The 14,099-nt window shown below is 50.1% G+C and overlaps 1 protein-coding gene and 1 long non-coding RNA gene across 16 annotated transcripts in view; one reads left to right on the top strand and one right to left on the bottom strand.

Moving 5' to 3' along the window:
- Window positions 1–14,099, top strand: part of Dnm2 (dynamin 2) — an 81,954-nt gene that overhangs the window by 31,224 nt on the left and 36,631 nt on the right. For all 15 annotated transcript variants that reach the window (XM_006242614.5, XM_039080918.2, XM_039080917.2 and 12 more), the window contains exons 2-5: window positions 39–112; window positions 8,426–8,575; window positions 10,501–10,704; window positions 13,278–13,376. In XM_006242614.5, the coding sequence (XP_006242676.1) occupies window positions 39–112; window positions 8,426–8,575; window positions 10,501–10,704; window positions 13,278–13,376 (527 nt within the window). The remainder of the gene's footprint in view (window positions 1–38; window positions 113–8,425; window positions 8,576–10,500; window positions 10,705–13,277; window positions 13,377–14,099) is intronic.
- LOC134480146 (uncharacterized) lies at window positions 7,690–8,429 on the bottom strand. The gene is made up of 2 exons (XR_010054328.1): window positions 8,278–8,429; window positions 7,690–7,886 (listed from the first exon to the last, which is right to left on the bottom strand). It is a non-coding gene; the product is annotated as an uncharacterized LOC134480146 (long non-coding RNA).

Genomic DNA, 14,099 nt, shown 5'->3' on the forward strand with positions numbered 1-14,099 from the left:
GGACTGTGAGTCACTTCTGCTGCTTTCTCTTCTCCCAGGGACTTCCTTCCACGAGGATCAGGAATTGTCACCCGGAGGCCTCTCATTCTGCAGCTCATCTTTTCCAAAACAGGTATGAGAAATAGATATGTCAAATCCAAAACCAAGACAGAGTGAAAACAAACAAAAAATAAAATAAAATAAAGAAAAAATAAGTAAAGCAAAGAACGCAGTGGTAGCATAGCTCAAGGACAGCTTGCCTAGCATGTGGGAAGCCCTGCTTCCATCCCCCACGCCATCCCAATCTGGTATGGAGAGGCATACCTGTAATCCCAGGTCATCCTGTGACGCATAGACAGTTCAGGACCATCCTGGGCTACAGAAGACCCTGTCTCCAATCAGCAGCAACAAACAAGTCCTGTGAAGAGGCCACCTCTGCCTTCAGATGAATGGGGACTTGGTACCTGAGGATAGTAGAGCCTGAGGAGCAATCAGCGCTCCTGGGTTGTTTGGATTTGAACTGCAGGTCTCTCAAGTACAGGGGAGCTGAGAGACAGCTTGAAGAGCACCCTTCTGCAGCCCTTAGTTCCCAAGCAGGGCCAGGCTACCTGGTGCCTGCAGTCACTTTCTGATTCTTTTTTTCTTCTTTTTGAGAAGTCTTGCCTGGTAACCACTTCTTTGCAGTCACAGACCAGGGCCAATTGGAAGAACCACTGTGCCTGGTACTTGAGGCCCAGTCCCTATTCTCATGCTGCCATTTGCTCCCCATATGTCCTGTTACTGAGTTTTCAGATGGGAAACTGAGGCACAGCCAGGTTCCTGCATTTTTAGTGGGCCTCTGACGTGAGATCCTCAACTAAGTCTAAGTGACCTGACATTCCAAGGCCCTGCAGTTTTTTCTTCACCCAGATTCTGCCGGTTTGGCTAGGAAAGGCTCCAGTAAGGCCTGGTGGTTTGGTGTACTGTGCCCCTTGTGGGTTTTGCCTTATGACTGACCACAGGATGGGCTGCTGCCTCTTGGATCAGGCTTCCAACCAGGCACCTATTCTTGTGTTTGCTCTCATTGCCTTCAGGGTTTCCACCTCACCTTAGAAATCCCTGTTTTACACATTTTGTTTTGGGCTTTTTAAGGCAGGGTCTCTGTGTAGCCCTGGCTGTCCTGGAACTCACTCTGAGGACTAGGCTGTCCTCGAACTCATAGAGATCCACCTGCGTCTGCCTCCAAGTACTGGCATTAAAGACATGCACCACCACTGCATGGCTTATTTTTGTACTGTTTCATGGGCTACCAGCTGGCACTGTTGCTGCTCCTGGTCCCTGGCCACCCTGGGAAAACCTGCACCATGAACAGAGAGGAAGACAAGCTTTCCCAGGCTCCTGTACTGGCCTCCCTTCATGGGCACCTTGCCTACAGAGGGGAGGCAATGGAAGACCAGGCAGTCGTGTGCCAGGCTCCTGATGAGCAGTGCTGGCTTCAGCTAGACGGCAGGGTTGGTTGCTCCTTTGGCATCTGGTGCCCAGGCTAGCCTCTGAGTGCTGGCATGCCAGTGCCAGTGAGCAACCATACTTGACTTCACTGTAGTCTTACTTATTTTGAAAATTTTTTATATATTTTTAATTGTATTAATGTTTTCCCTGTAGAGGGCATCAGATCCCCAGGCCTTGCACGTGGTAGGCAAGTCTCTGAGCTATCTGTATCCCTCCTAACCTGTTTGTTTGTTAGGAATTGCTAGCTCAGGCTGATCTCCACTTGTATCTGTACCTTAAGCTCCTGATCTTCCTGCTGTACAGGTCCTGGGAACTGGGGTCATAAGTATGTCCTCCCTGCATGGTCTATGGGTGGGGGTGGAGCCCTGGAATCCATACAAACAAGATGAGCACTCCGCTGAGCTACAGCCCATCCCCCAACTGTAGTCTTTCACGTCTTCTTTTGAGGCAGACTCACTTTGTAGCCCAGGCAGGATTTGAACTCATTGTATTCCAGATAGGCCTTAAACTTTTGATTCTCTATTTGAAGCCTCCTGAGTAGCTGGAACAGCACACCCAAGCCCTCACTGGCATGTGCAGGGAACATTGGGGTGCTGGTGACTAGCAGGCCTGGTTTGTTTTGAGATTCCTTCGTTGCCAAAGTCTACTGGAATCCTAAGGTTCTTTGGGTCTGGGGTAGGGTTGGGGAGAAGACCATGAAAGGAACCACTAAGCTGGGACTACCTGCCCAGAGCTGGCCTGTATAAAGGGTCAAATCAGCCCCGGATCTTCTCCGCCTTCGAGGGAGCCCAGACTTGCCCACCCCTTGCCTGAGGCTGCTGCTTAGATCTTGGCTGAAACTGATCTAGGGGATATGATCAGACCTGTATAGCTATGGTAAGAGGGGACCTTAGACTAGTGTCAGAGTGGGTCACATGGGAGGAGGCTTGGCTGCTTAGGTCAAGGTGACAGTTGAGGAGATGGGGACATGGATCCTCTTGGATCCATGTTCTGTCCTCTGTCCCCTAAGCTTGAATGCCTCTGACCCTTTGCCTAATGGTGGCATTGCTAGTCCCCTTGCTTCAGGCAGATGCCCATATTTTGCATGGCCTCGGTAGGACATTGGAGAGGTAGCCCTTGTGTTGTTGTCACCAGGCTGCCCTGGCCTCTGGCCTAGCAGATGCTGCAGAGATGCATTTCACCATGCTCATCTGACCGAAGAGGATGTATCTGGGTTGTTTAGAGAGCAGTACTGTGTGCAGAGGGAGAGAGGCCAGAAAGGGAGGTATATCTGAGTCCTAGAGATTACAAGTTCCTCACACTGAAGTTTGGGACCTAAGCTGCCAAGCCAGGGCTTTGGGGAAGAGCTGTCTGCTCCTGAAAGGCTCAGAGTCTAAAGATGGGGCCTGTGATGCCAGGCATGGGCCCTCCCCTTTAGTACTTCAGACACCCAAGTGTCTTGGGTCTTCTTGTTCAGGCTGGTCTGTTGAGCCTTGACTAGTAGCTGGTGCTGTTTAAAAATTACCTAAAGCCACAGGCACCAGGAAGCCTAGTGGCCCATGGATGGCCCTTGCCCAGAATCATCTGCTAAACTCAGTACAGGGGTTTTCCCTCCCATCCCCAGCCTTTGCCTTGACCTTGCTTGGTCTAGGATCAATGGACCGTAAAAGAAATGTCAGGACATGGCCAGAGCCTGCCAGAGTCCAGCCCCTCTTCATCTCCAGAGACAGCCATGCCTCCTCGCTGCCCCCTCAGGCTCCTCTGTTCTCCCTTCCGTCCCTCACCATGTTCCACAGGGCCACTTGTTAGACAAAACTATGCTCTCTTGAATTAAATTTTGTTTGAGACTGAATCTGATGTTGCTCAAGCTGGCCTTGAATTTGCTTATATTTGAAGCTAGCCTTGTAAGTCCTGACCCTCTTGGCTCTACCTCCGATGTTCTGGAATTTCAGGTGTACCTCCCTATGTCTAGCTGTGTTCTCACTGTGTCTCTTCCCCACTGGAAAAGCAAATACACTGAGGCAGGGGAATGCCAAAATACTTTGCTGTCCATTCTTGCCTGACACCCTTTTGTGCTCTTCTTGTGTCTCTCATCATTGCTCTGTCTGCATGGGCTAAGGGGTAGAAAGTGAGTGGATCTGCCCTCTGTTTCTTACTCAGTACCTCCTCCCTGTGCTGTTTGATCATGGCAGGCCCTTTCTGACCTTCTGTTTTCCAGGCCCTGAGGTCTGGGCATCCATCAGGAGCAGACAAAACCATGCTCGGGTGTGTTTTCTGGGTCTAAGAAAAAAGCTGAGCTTGGAGCAGATGTGACTCAAGTTGGGGGCTAGTTGAAATGACTGCCTCATTGTAACTATTGTAGTAACAGTGTATCTTAGACCAGGTGGCAAAAGAAAAAAAAAAAAAAAAAAAACAAGGGGTTGGGGATTTAGCTCAGTGGTAGAGCGCTTGCCTAGCAACCGCAAGGCCCTGGGTTCGGTCCCCAGCTCTGAAAAAAAGAAAAAAAAAAAAAAAAAAAAAAGACCAGGTGGCAGTCCCTACTTGTCTCAAATCTGAAGATGTGTAGGCTAAACAGGAGTAGTAAATGTGTGCTAATGCTCGTTGTAAGGCTCTGAAAAGTCCTTCATGCACAAATCCATCAGGTTGTTGTCTTGTTTGTTTTATTTTTGAGACAGAGTGTTGGGTAGGCCAGCCTCAAACTCAGTGTGGCTGAAGGTGAACTTGAGCCTCTGACCCATCCCTACCTCTCTGTGCTGCGGTTACCTGAGTGTGGCGCTACACAGGGTTTATGTGGTGCTGGGATCAAAGGTTCTCTACCAAAATGAATCTTATCCCCTATCCTATTTTCTAGATCTATTATTTTAAGGTGCAGTGTACATGTAGAGTCCAGAGGTGTTGGGTCCTCTTGATATGGCAGGAGTTACAGTCACAGTCCCCTGTGAGCCAACTCTCCAGTGCCCTCTTGGTTTGTTTGATACTGGAACTTAACTGCCTAGCCTAGGCTGGCCTTCAATTCAGGCGAACCCTCAAGGTTCACAGATCTTGTTTGGTTGTTGGGTGTGTCCAAGGGTTTCTGACATGTGTCTGAGCCCACAGGCATTCTTGTCCAGATATTCATGCCTGTGCCAAATCTGAAGAAGGCAGACCTCATGGAGTCAGTCACCATGGTTTTGCTCTTTGCTAGGCTGTGAGTAAAGTCCTGATCCTCCTGCCTCCATCTTCCAACACCTAAATATATGCTTAAGAAGCAAAACAAGGGGCTGGAGAGATGGCTCAGCGGTTAAAAGCACCCGACTATTCTTCCAGAGGTCCTGAGTTCAATTCCCAGCAACCACATGGTGGCTCACAACCATCTGTAAAGAGATCTGATGCCCTCTTCTGGTGTATCTGAAGACAGCTACAGTGTACTTATATATAATAAATGAACAAATCTTTAAAAAAAAAAAAGAAGCAGAACAAGGTGCTGGAGAGTGTAGTGAATCAAACCCAGCCATTTATAGTCACATCCATGCAGGCAGGTAGAAGCTCTTTAGAAACCCCCTTCCTTCCAGCTCATCTGGGCACACAGTAGGGCTGCCTTTGGGAAACCTCTGGTAAGAAAGTGGCTGGCCCACCAGGGTTAGCAGAATGTCTGCTGACCCAGACTCACCTTTGGTTTCTTCCTTTATCCCTGCTGTGGACCAGGACTTGGGCTGGGGTCTGTGTAGCCTGCTAAGAGGCCCCTGGGGAGAGCCTTGTTTGGTTCACTGTCCAGGGAAGGGTCAGGGAGAATCCACTCTGCTGCCAATGGATGTGTGGCTATCAGAATGCTGCAGTGTTGGCCCAGGGACCAGAGGAACTGGCTTTGTCAACAGGGAACATGGGGACCTGGATGAGCAGAGCTAGCAGTGACTTAAGAGGCGTGGCCTAGGCTACTGATGACCAACTGTCAGGCAGCCCAGCCTAAAGCATCCAGCACACTTTTTATTTAACATTGAGCATGTGTATTAACAGGCAGGGTCTCTTTCTTTCTTTCTTTCTTTTTTTTTAAAGATTTACTCATTTATTATATATAGGTACACTGTAGCTGTCTTCAGATACACCAGAAGAGGGCATCGGATCTCTTTACAGATGGTTGTGAGCCACCATGTGGTTGCTGGGAATTGAACTCATGACCTCTGGAAGAGCAGTCGGGTGCTCTTAACCGCTGAGCCATCTCTCCAGCCCGCAGGGCCTCTTTCTGCTTTGGAATAGCTGATTAAAGTGGCTGACTGGCCAGCGAGCACTCTGCCTCCCCAGCACTGGGGTTAAAGCACGCACTACCATGTCTGTCTTACTTTCATAAGTTCTGTCAATCAAATGCAGGTCCTCATGCTTGCATGGCAAGCACTTCACTGACTGAGTCTTCAGCTTGAGGGGTTCTTTTTAAGGCAAGGTTTCACTGTATAGCCAGGCTGGCCCCTAACTCATAACCCTGCCTTTGGCTTCTAACTGCCCCTGTAGGTATGAGCTTCCCCAGTGAGCTTAAAGCGGGCATTTTTGTTAGGACCTGCCAAAGGTGTTGTGTGGCTTATATGAATGGCATGCCCTCTCTGTATTCTCTCGTGTTAAGACAGGGAGATGACAGAGCCTTTTACCCCCAGCACTTTCCACGTTGCGCCTTGGGACCCTCTGCTCATTAATGGCAGAGATGTTGGCTGCCACTCTCTGTCTTCACACAGATTTGGTTGGGATGTCTGTTCTGCTGATCAAGAAAGTTGAGGCCCAGGTAGGGCCTTCCAGGGCTGATTAATCTAACAACTGTATCAAAGCCTGGGTGCCTGGGTGCTGCTGCTGCTAGCAGGTTCCAGTCCCATGAATATAATGCAGATGGAGAAGGAGGCCAAGGCAGAGCAAGTGGCAAACAGGGAGGGGGAGAAGGGAAGGAGCCACCAGCCCTGGACTTGGCCCTGGCTCTGCTATCTTATGCTGCCACCATCTCTCACTTGCTGACTGCCTTGATCCGGTAGAGAACTGAGGTTCTGTGGGGGCTGGGCGACTGATCCATTTTTAGTGGCAGCTGCAGGAAGAGTGTTTCCGCTTGTCCCCTGGAGGGCCAGAGCACGCGGCTGCCCTTGGGAAGTGGGTCAGCTGATTATGTGTGGGCAGAGGGGGAGTCCCAGAGCCTCTGTCCACACCCTCATTGGCCCTGCATCTGGATGGCCAGCACCCATGCTAGACACAGACTGGTCCTGCTGAGGTCACTGGGTTTGAGAGTCACTACCTCTACGAGGTCATCTGACCTACCGAGTCCCGGCACACCACTGAGCTTGAGTCAACCCCATGTCCTCCCTGGCCTCAGATTCCATTGTGTTTGTGTGTCTGTGTGAGTGTATGCTGTTGTGCTGATGTGCACCTGCCTGCTGCAGAGGCTTGAGGAGGGAGGATGTCAGGTGTCCTCTTCATCCCTCTCCACTTGTTCCTCCGAGGCAGGGTCTCTGGGTCTGCTTGTATTATTTGAATCAGTATAGCCTTGGCCTGCCTTGAATTCATAGTGATTCTCCTTGTCTCTACCTCCTGAGCAGTGGGATTAAAGGTGTGCACCACCATGCTGGACTTGTTTTGTCCTTGCTGGGCTGGAGGCCAGCAAGCCCCAGCAAACCTCCTCTTCCCCATGCCCTTTTGGGCTGAGGGTTAAATGCATTCATGGGATGCCTGGTTGTGGGTGCTGGGACCTACATTTCCATCCTCGAGTTTGTACAACAAACTTCTGAGTCATCTCTAGCCACATGCTTTTTTTTTCTTGAGATGGTCTCACAATAGCCCAAGCTGATCCCTTGCTGGTCCTAATCCCTCTGCCTCCACATCCCTGTGATGACAGGTCCTTGTCATCACACTGCTTTATTTATGCTGTACTGGGGTGCCCCAGGCTCCCTGCATGACTGCCATGGCTCTGCCCGCTGAGCTGCTGGGCCATCTCTGCTTGTGGCGTCTTTGTGACTAGGCCTTCTGACCCCAAGCACGCTCAGTGCTTGCCCCTATTGGCAGTAGCTTGTCCTGTGGTCCTGTAATTGGTTACCCAGTGATTGTTTCTCAGATGCTCCACACGGCATCCATCCTGGCTCCTTCTCCCTGCAGAAGACCCTGCTGCCTCAGTGTCAACCAGAGTGTGCTCTTGCAGCCCTTTGAGACAAGAGTTGGCACCTCCCCGGCTTTAACTTAGCAAATTCAAGCATCTAGATCCCAGCCTGGCAGCTGATGCCTGCAGTTCAAACACAAACATCGTTGTCTTTTGTCGGACAGGATCTCCTGTGCGGCCCAGTTTATCTCATTATCCTTCCTCAGCCTCTTCAGTACCAGGTTTGCAGGTGCATGCTGCAGTACCCAGCTCTTCTCAGTTTGGGTACTGAGGCAGTGGGATCTCCATTCTCACTCCAGTCCAGACCACACACTGAGCTCCAGATCAGCCTGGGACCAAATTCCTTTATCAAAAAGAAAAAGTCTGTCGGTAAAGAGGTAGTAACAAAGTGTGACTCAGCAGTCTTGTAAAAGTCAGGTGTTGGGGTGCACACTTGTCACCCCCAGTGCTGTGTGGTTGAGATGGAAGGGCTGATGCAGTTTCATGGCCAGCCAGACTAACCTAGCTAATGAGCCTTAGGCCCTATTCAGATGCACTGGCAAAAAAACAAAACAAAACAAAACAAACCCAACTTGGAGAGCAGTAGCAGCTGACCTCTGGTCATCCCAGGCCCATGTGCGTGAATACTTCATACACAGAAACAGACCCAGTGGCATACACTTTTAATCCTAGCAAAGACAGAAGGAGTACAAGGCCAGCATCCATGGGGAGACTCTCTCAAAACATAAACTTACCCAATTTAAGAGGAGAAATGAATGCCATGTTCCTCAAGTTCTGTAGGAACTGAAGTGGTTGCGTTTCTTCTGCTTGGTACACTGCGTGTTCCTGTGTGTTCTCTCCTTTCCCTCTTTCTCACCTTGAACATCTTTTTTCCCATGTCAGAATATGCGGAGTTTTTGCACTGCAAGTCCAAAAAGTTTACAGACTTTGATGAAGTCCGGCAGGAGATCGAAGCAGAGACTGACCGGGTCACAGGCACCAACAAAGGCATCTCCCCGGTGCCCATCAACCTTCGGGTCTATTCACCACACGGTAGGAAGCTTGGTGGGGACCCAGGGGAGCTGGAACCCTGTTCTGTCCAGTAGGAGCTTCCTGAGCATCTGAGACAGCGTCCTGACTCAGAAGGCCTTGGATGGGGTGGGCAAGCATGGGCGTGGGCACATGCCTGTAGTCTCAGCTCTGGGGTGCTGGAGGACAGAGGACAGAGAAAGACCGCATCTCAAACAAAAGCCAGCGAAGGAGGACCAGACTGGGGCTCAGTGGTCAGGCACTTGTGTAGCATGCATGGAGTCAATCCCCACATTTCAAATAAAAATGAGCCAGGCATGGTGCTGTGTCTGCTGTGTAGACCTGTAATCCCAGCATTCAGTAGGCTAAGACACAGACCGTATTTGAGGCTAGCCTCCGCTAAACTTCTGTAAAATATTCTGTTTTAATTTTTAAAAGTTCTTATTTAAATGAACGTGTTTTGCCTGGATGTATGTATTTACATACCATATATGTGCCTGGTACCTAAGGAAGTCAGAGAGAGTGTCAGCCCCATGAACTGGAGTTATCAGTGATTATATGCCACCATGTTGGTACAGGGAGTTGAACCCAGGTCTTCTGAAAGAATCAGTGTTGGTAATCACTCAGCTACATTTTCTTTAATGTATTTCTTTACATTTTCTTCTCTTTGTTTGCGTATGTGGTGTCATGTCATGTGGTGTCACATTATGTGGTGCACATGTGGAGGTCAGAGGACAATTTGCAGAAGTCAGTTTTCTCCTGTCTCCATGCAGGTCCCAGGATGGAACTCAGGACATCAGGCTTAGTGGCAGGAATCTACCCACTGAGCTACGTCGCTGACCTATTTATTTTCTGTCTCTTTCAAAACACAGCCATGTAGCCCAGACTAGTTTCAAACTCCTCAGAAGGCCCAGTTGTCCTTGAATTCCTATCCTCTGTTCCTGCTTCCCGGTGCTGTAGTAGTAGACTTGTGCACTCAGGCATGGCTTCCGTTGTGCTAGACTAGAGAGCAGGGCTCTGTGGACGCTAGGTGAGACTGGACCACCTGAGCTTATAGCCTGAGCTACATGGTGAGTTCCAGGCCAGTCTGGGCTACACACGTAGACCTTGCCTCAGAAATAAAGAAGGTGTGAGAGGAAAGCGCATGGCTTGGTGAGTAGAGTGCTTGCTGCACAAGGAAGAAGACTTACATTTTCTACAGCAGCCATGCAGAGCACAGCACTGTGTGTCTTAATTACGGAACTCTGGAGGTCTGAGCAGATGATCAGTCTCTGTTCTCAGTAGTTACACAGTGTAGCTGTGTTGCTAGCTCTGGACATAGTGAGGAAACTCTTTCTCAGGTAAGGTGTAGACGCCAGCAATGTAGTGCAGTGGCAAAGGTGCCTGCTGCAAGCCTGACAGCCAGGGTCAGTCCCCAGAACCCACAGGGTAGATAGAAGGAGACAGCCGACTACCATGGATTCTCTGACTTCCACTTCTTGATACACGCACGCATACACATACATACACATACATATGCATAAACACACACACTCTCCTCTCTCTAACTCTTCTCTCTCTCTCTCTCTCTCTCTCTCTCTCTCTCTCTCTCTGTCTCATTAAATATGTATTAAATCTTTAAAAGAATATGGTAGAAGGGGTTGGGGATTTAGCTCAGTGGTAGAGCGCTTGCCTAGCAAGCGGAAGGCCCTGGGTTCGGTCCCCTACCCAGAATATGGTAGAAAACAATTGTGGGAGATAGTTGTGTGACCTCTGACCTCCACACGTGTGTGCCCAGGAGGGTACTCACCAAATACAGAAAGTACACAGTGAAGTGTGTTCTAGTAGGAGTGTTAGGAGTGGCCCCGAGATGTGACTCCCCTTGGGAACTTGCTGGTGTCCACTGGCTGTGTGTGGACCTGAACTCCTAACTGGGCTCTGACCACCTTTGCCTCTTGATCTTCCCTCAGTGTTGAACTTGACCCTCATCGACCTCCCAGGCATCACTAAGGTGCCAGTGGGGGACCAGCCACCAGACATCGAGTACCAGATCAAGGACATGATCCTGCAGTTTATCAGCCGGGAGAGCAGCCTCATTCTTGCCGTCACACCTGCCAACATGGACTTGGCCAACTCGGATGCCCTCAAGCTGGCCAAGGAGGTGGACCCCCAAGGTAACTCCAGCCTGGGGCAGCAGCCACTTCCAGTAGTGCTAGGTCCCCTCCCTGGTGTGCTATGTCACAGGGTTGTGTTAGAAAGGCCTCCTGAGATGCCTTGCGACACTTGAAATAGCTTCGCTCTTCCTTGAGTGTTGATGGGGTCTACTCCGCCTGCCCTAGAGTCTGGCGTGTGGCTGTCGTAGTCAGCTTTTCATCACTATAGCCAACACGGTGACAGAGACCCTGTCTTAAAGAGCATTCAGGGCTAGTTAGGCTCAGTGTTTCAGAGCACCCTCTTGTGATTAGTGGTTTCTGCTATTGGGCCTGTGAGTGGATAACACTTCACTGTGCACATTGGGAGCAACACAGAATAAGAAAAGGACAAGGGATCCTACAAGGTGATGCTCCAAGTGACCCCAATGACCTGAAAGCTTCAAGGAGACATTTAAAACCCAAATTATAGTCTGCACAGAGTACCTCAGTGAGGGTTGCTCACTTAGAAGTGCCCAGCATGAATGAGGATCTGGGTTCAATCTGACAGCTTATTTGTTAAGAGCACTTTCTCCTGAGCGTGGCAGCACATTCATTTAATTCTAGCACTTGATAGGCAAAGCAGGTGGATCCCCGTGAGTTCAACTCTGACCACTCTACAGTGTTCACTCCATCTGGACCTGGAATAGCTCAGTAGGTGGTGTGCCTGTTAGTGTGGAGGACCCCAGCACTGCATGACACTGGTGTGGTGCTTCACACCTGGAATTCTAGGACTCCAGAGGCGAACTCCAAGAGTTCATCATAGGCATTTAGAGGCCAGTCCGGGCTCTATGAGAACCTCTCTCAAAGAAAGGAAGAAATAAAACCTAGAAAAGTAGAGAAGGGCGCACACAACCTGGTGGAGAGTTGAGGTCATGAGTGGAGGAGACCCTTGAGACGGCAGGGTGAGCTGGAAGCATAGGGCTGCAAGTCCTCCTTCTCAGGAGCCTCCTGCCCATCCAGTCATGCTGCCCGCTGTCCACACCTATGCCTGTGACAAAGCATTAGCAGGGCAGTACAGAATGGGCTAAGGTGGTCACCATTTGTGAGCACACTGGCCTCCTACAGCCATTTTTGTCCTTTTTTCCTTTTTTGCCTTTGCAAGTACTCATCGTTTTTACAGAAAAGTTACCGTGGGAAATCAGGAGCCCACAAACCTCCCCTCTTCCACATAGATAACCCTGGCCACACTTCCTTCCAAAGTTTTTCTTACGTGTAAACTTACTTTTAAGTGGACGTCCTTCCTTATTTTTGTCTGTGCCTCTGTTTGTGGTTGTTGCTCTTGGCGATTGCGACTTTTATTTTTCAGTCGTGGTTTCAGGATGTAGCCCTGGCTACCCTGGACTTGTAGACCGAGATAGTCTCAGTATCAGGTTCTACCTGCTTCCGCCTCCCACGTGTGAGGATTGCAGGTGCAAGCCACACGCCTGGCCCTACTTTATACTATAGTGATAGTATGTTACTCTGTGGGCAGGCCCCACTGTATACTGACCCACTCCTTAGCCTCCCTGTATCTCTTCTTATCAACAGACGGTTTCATTTGGTGTCCATGTCTCAGGCCCCGCCCCACTCATTTCTCTCTCTAGTGTGACCTCTTCCCTATTCGCTGTATGAATTCTTATAGGCACACCCCCTTCACAGTAGTGCCAGCTAATGTAGACACCTGTGATGTCCAAGTCGATACCCACCTTCTGTGGGCCTCCTCAGCCTCTGTGTGTCTTGCACATGTGCATGCAGGCACACATTCACATGTGTATCCAAGCTGGTGCCTGTGTCCTGATGTGACGGCTGTTCTTGCTAGTTAGGCGGGGTCCTCTGTGGTCCAGATTGGCTTCAAACTGTTTAGCTGAAGGTAACCTTAAGCTTCTGGTCCTCCTCTCTACCGCCCGATTGCTGAGATCACAGTGGTGTGTCTCCATGCAGGCTCAGTGTAGCTGACCAGGTGCTTCGGAAAGAGCCCAGGCTCCTTGGCAAGTGCTCTACAGCTCAGCTGGTACAGGGTAGGACCCAAGGTTTCTGAATGCTAAAGCAAGACTGGTCCGTGGAGTACACTGGCCCCTACCCTGGCTTGGAAGCTCAGCTCATAAACTGCTCGGGTGAATTGTGGTCAGGACCCCAAACTACAAAAGCCTTGGCCATAGGGATTAGGGAGTAGTGGGGAGGCTGAGAAGCACATGGGTTTGGCGTAGCTCTGCTGTGGGATGTGCTGACTCTGGTTGACCTGGGGAGAACGTTGATGTCCTTGGCATGGTAATTGAACCAGGTAACAAGGGGCCCTGGAAACCGTTGCTCAGGTTCAAGTGTGATGTTGAGAATGGGCAGGGGAGATCCTGTTTCCATGATGTTCATTGGTTCTGCTGAGGCCCTCGTAGGCTCTTGCTAGTGTTCATTGAAAAAGCGCTTGACACTTGATGGGAGTCCCTGGGGCTATACCTGTCATTTTACACTCTGCCAACAGGTGTCCAGGCAAAAAGACACCATGGCTCTTGTCTCTTGGCCTGTCAGAGGGCCCCAGGGTCCCTTCCTCATCATCCCTGCTGACTTGTGGACTCTTTCAGGCCTGCGGACCATTGGTGTCATCACCAAGCTAGACCTGATGGATGAAGGCACAGATGCCAGGGATGTCCTGGAGAACAAGCTCCTGCCCTTGAGAAGAGGTAGGTAGGGCTGGGGTGGGCCACTGAGCGTGGGTGTGTCTTTTGTGATTCTCCTCTGGACAGTGGGTCTACATTACAGCTGTTTCTGGAACACTAAGAAGCAAGGACACAGCCATGCCTGGTGCTTGCTGTGATCCCAGCACTCTGATGGCAGCCTGGGCTACAGGACACCTTGTTTCAAACAAACAAATACAAAATGTTTCTTCAGAAATAGGTTTAGGTCTAGGTCCTGGGAATGAATCTCAGTGGTATAGCCCTTGCCCAGCATAGCTAGGAACCAGGCTCATTTCCCAGCTTCCCACACAAAGCAACATGTCCTGCTGCTGATTCTGCTCATTGAAGGACCCTGAGCTGTCACTTTCCTATGTAGCGTGCTGGTGTGTAGGTGTTGAAGAATAGACAGCCAGGCACGGACACACATCTGTTAATCCAGCATTCAAAAGCCTGAGGTAGAAGGGTCATGAGTTTGAAGTCAGCTCAAGGTAAAGTGCCGAGACCCTGAGTCTGCCTTCTGGAATTCACATTAAGAAGGAAGGGGGTACTGACTCCATCTGTCTTCCAACCTCCATTTTTGAGAATGTTTTTGAAAACTTTTTTCACTGTAAGGAGTGGGGACCAAGAAACACCTCCCTAGCTAGTGGAGGCTGAGGGATGAATTCTCCTGACCCTGTCCTTCGCCTAGCTGTGGCTGCTGCCAGATCCGTCAGGCCTCCTCCTTAGAGG

Source organism: Rattus norvegicus, chromosome 8 (assembly GCF_036323735.1).
Source record: "Rattus norvegicus strain BN/NHsdMcwi chromosome 8, GRCr8, whole genome shotgun sequence".
NCBI classification, from domain to species: domain Eukaryota; kingdom Metazoa; phylum Chordata; class Mammalia; order Rodentia; family Muridae; genus Rattus; species Rattus norvegicus.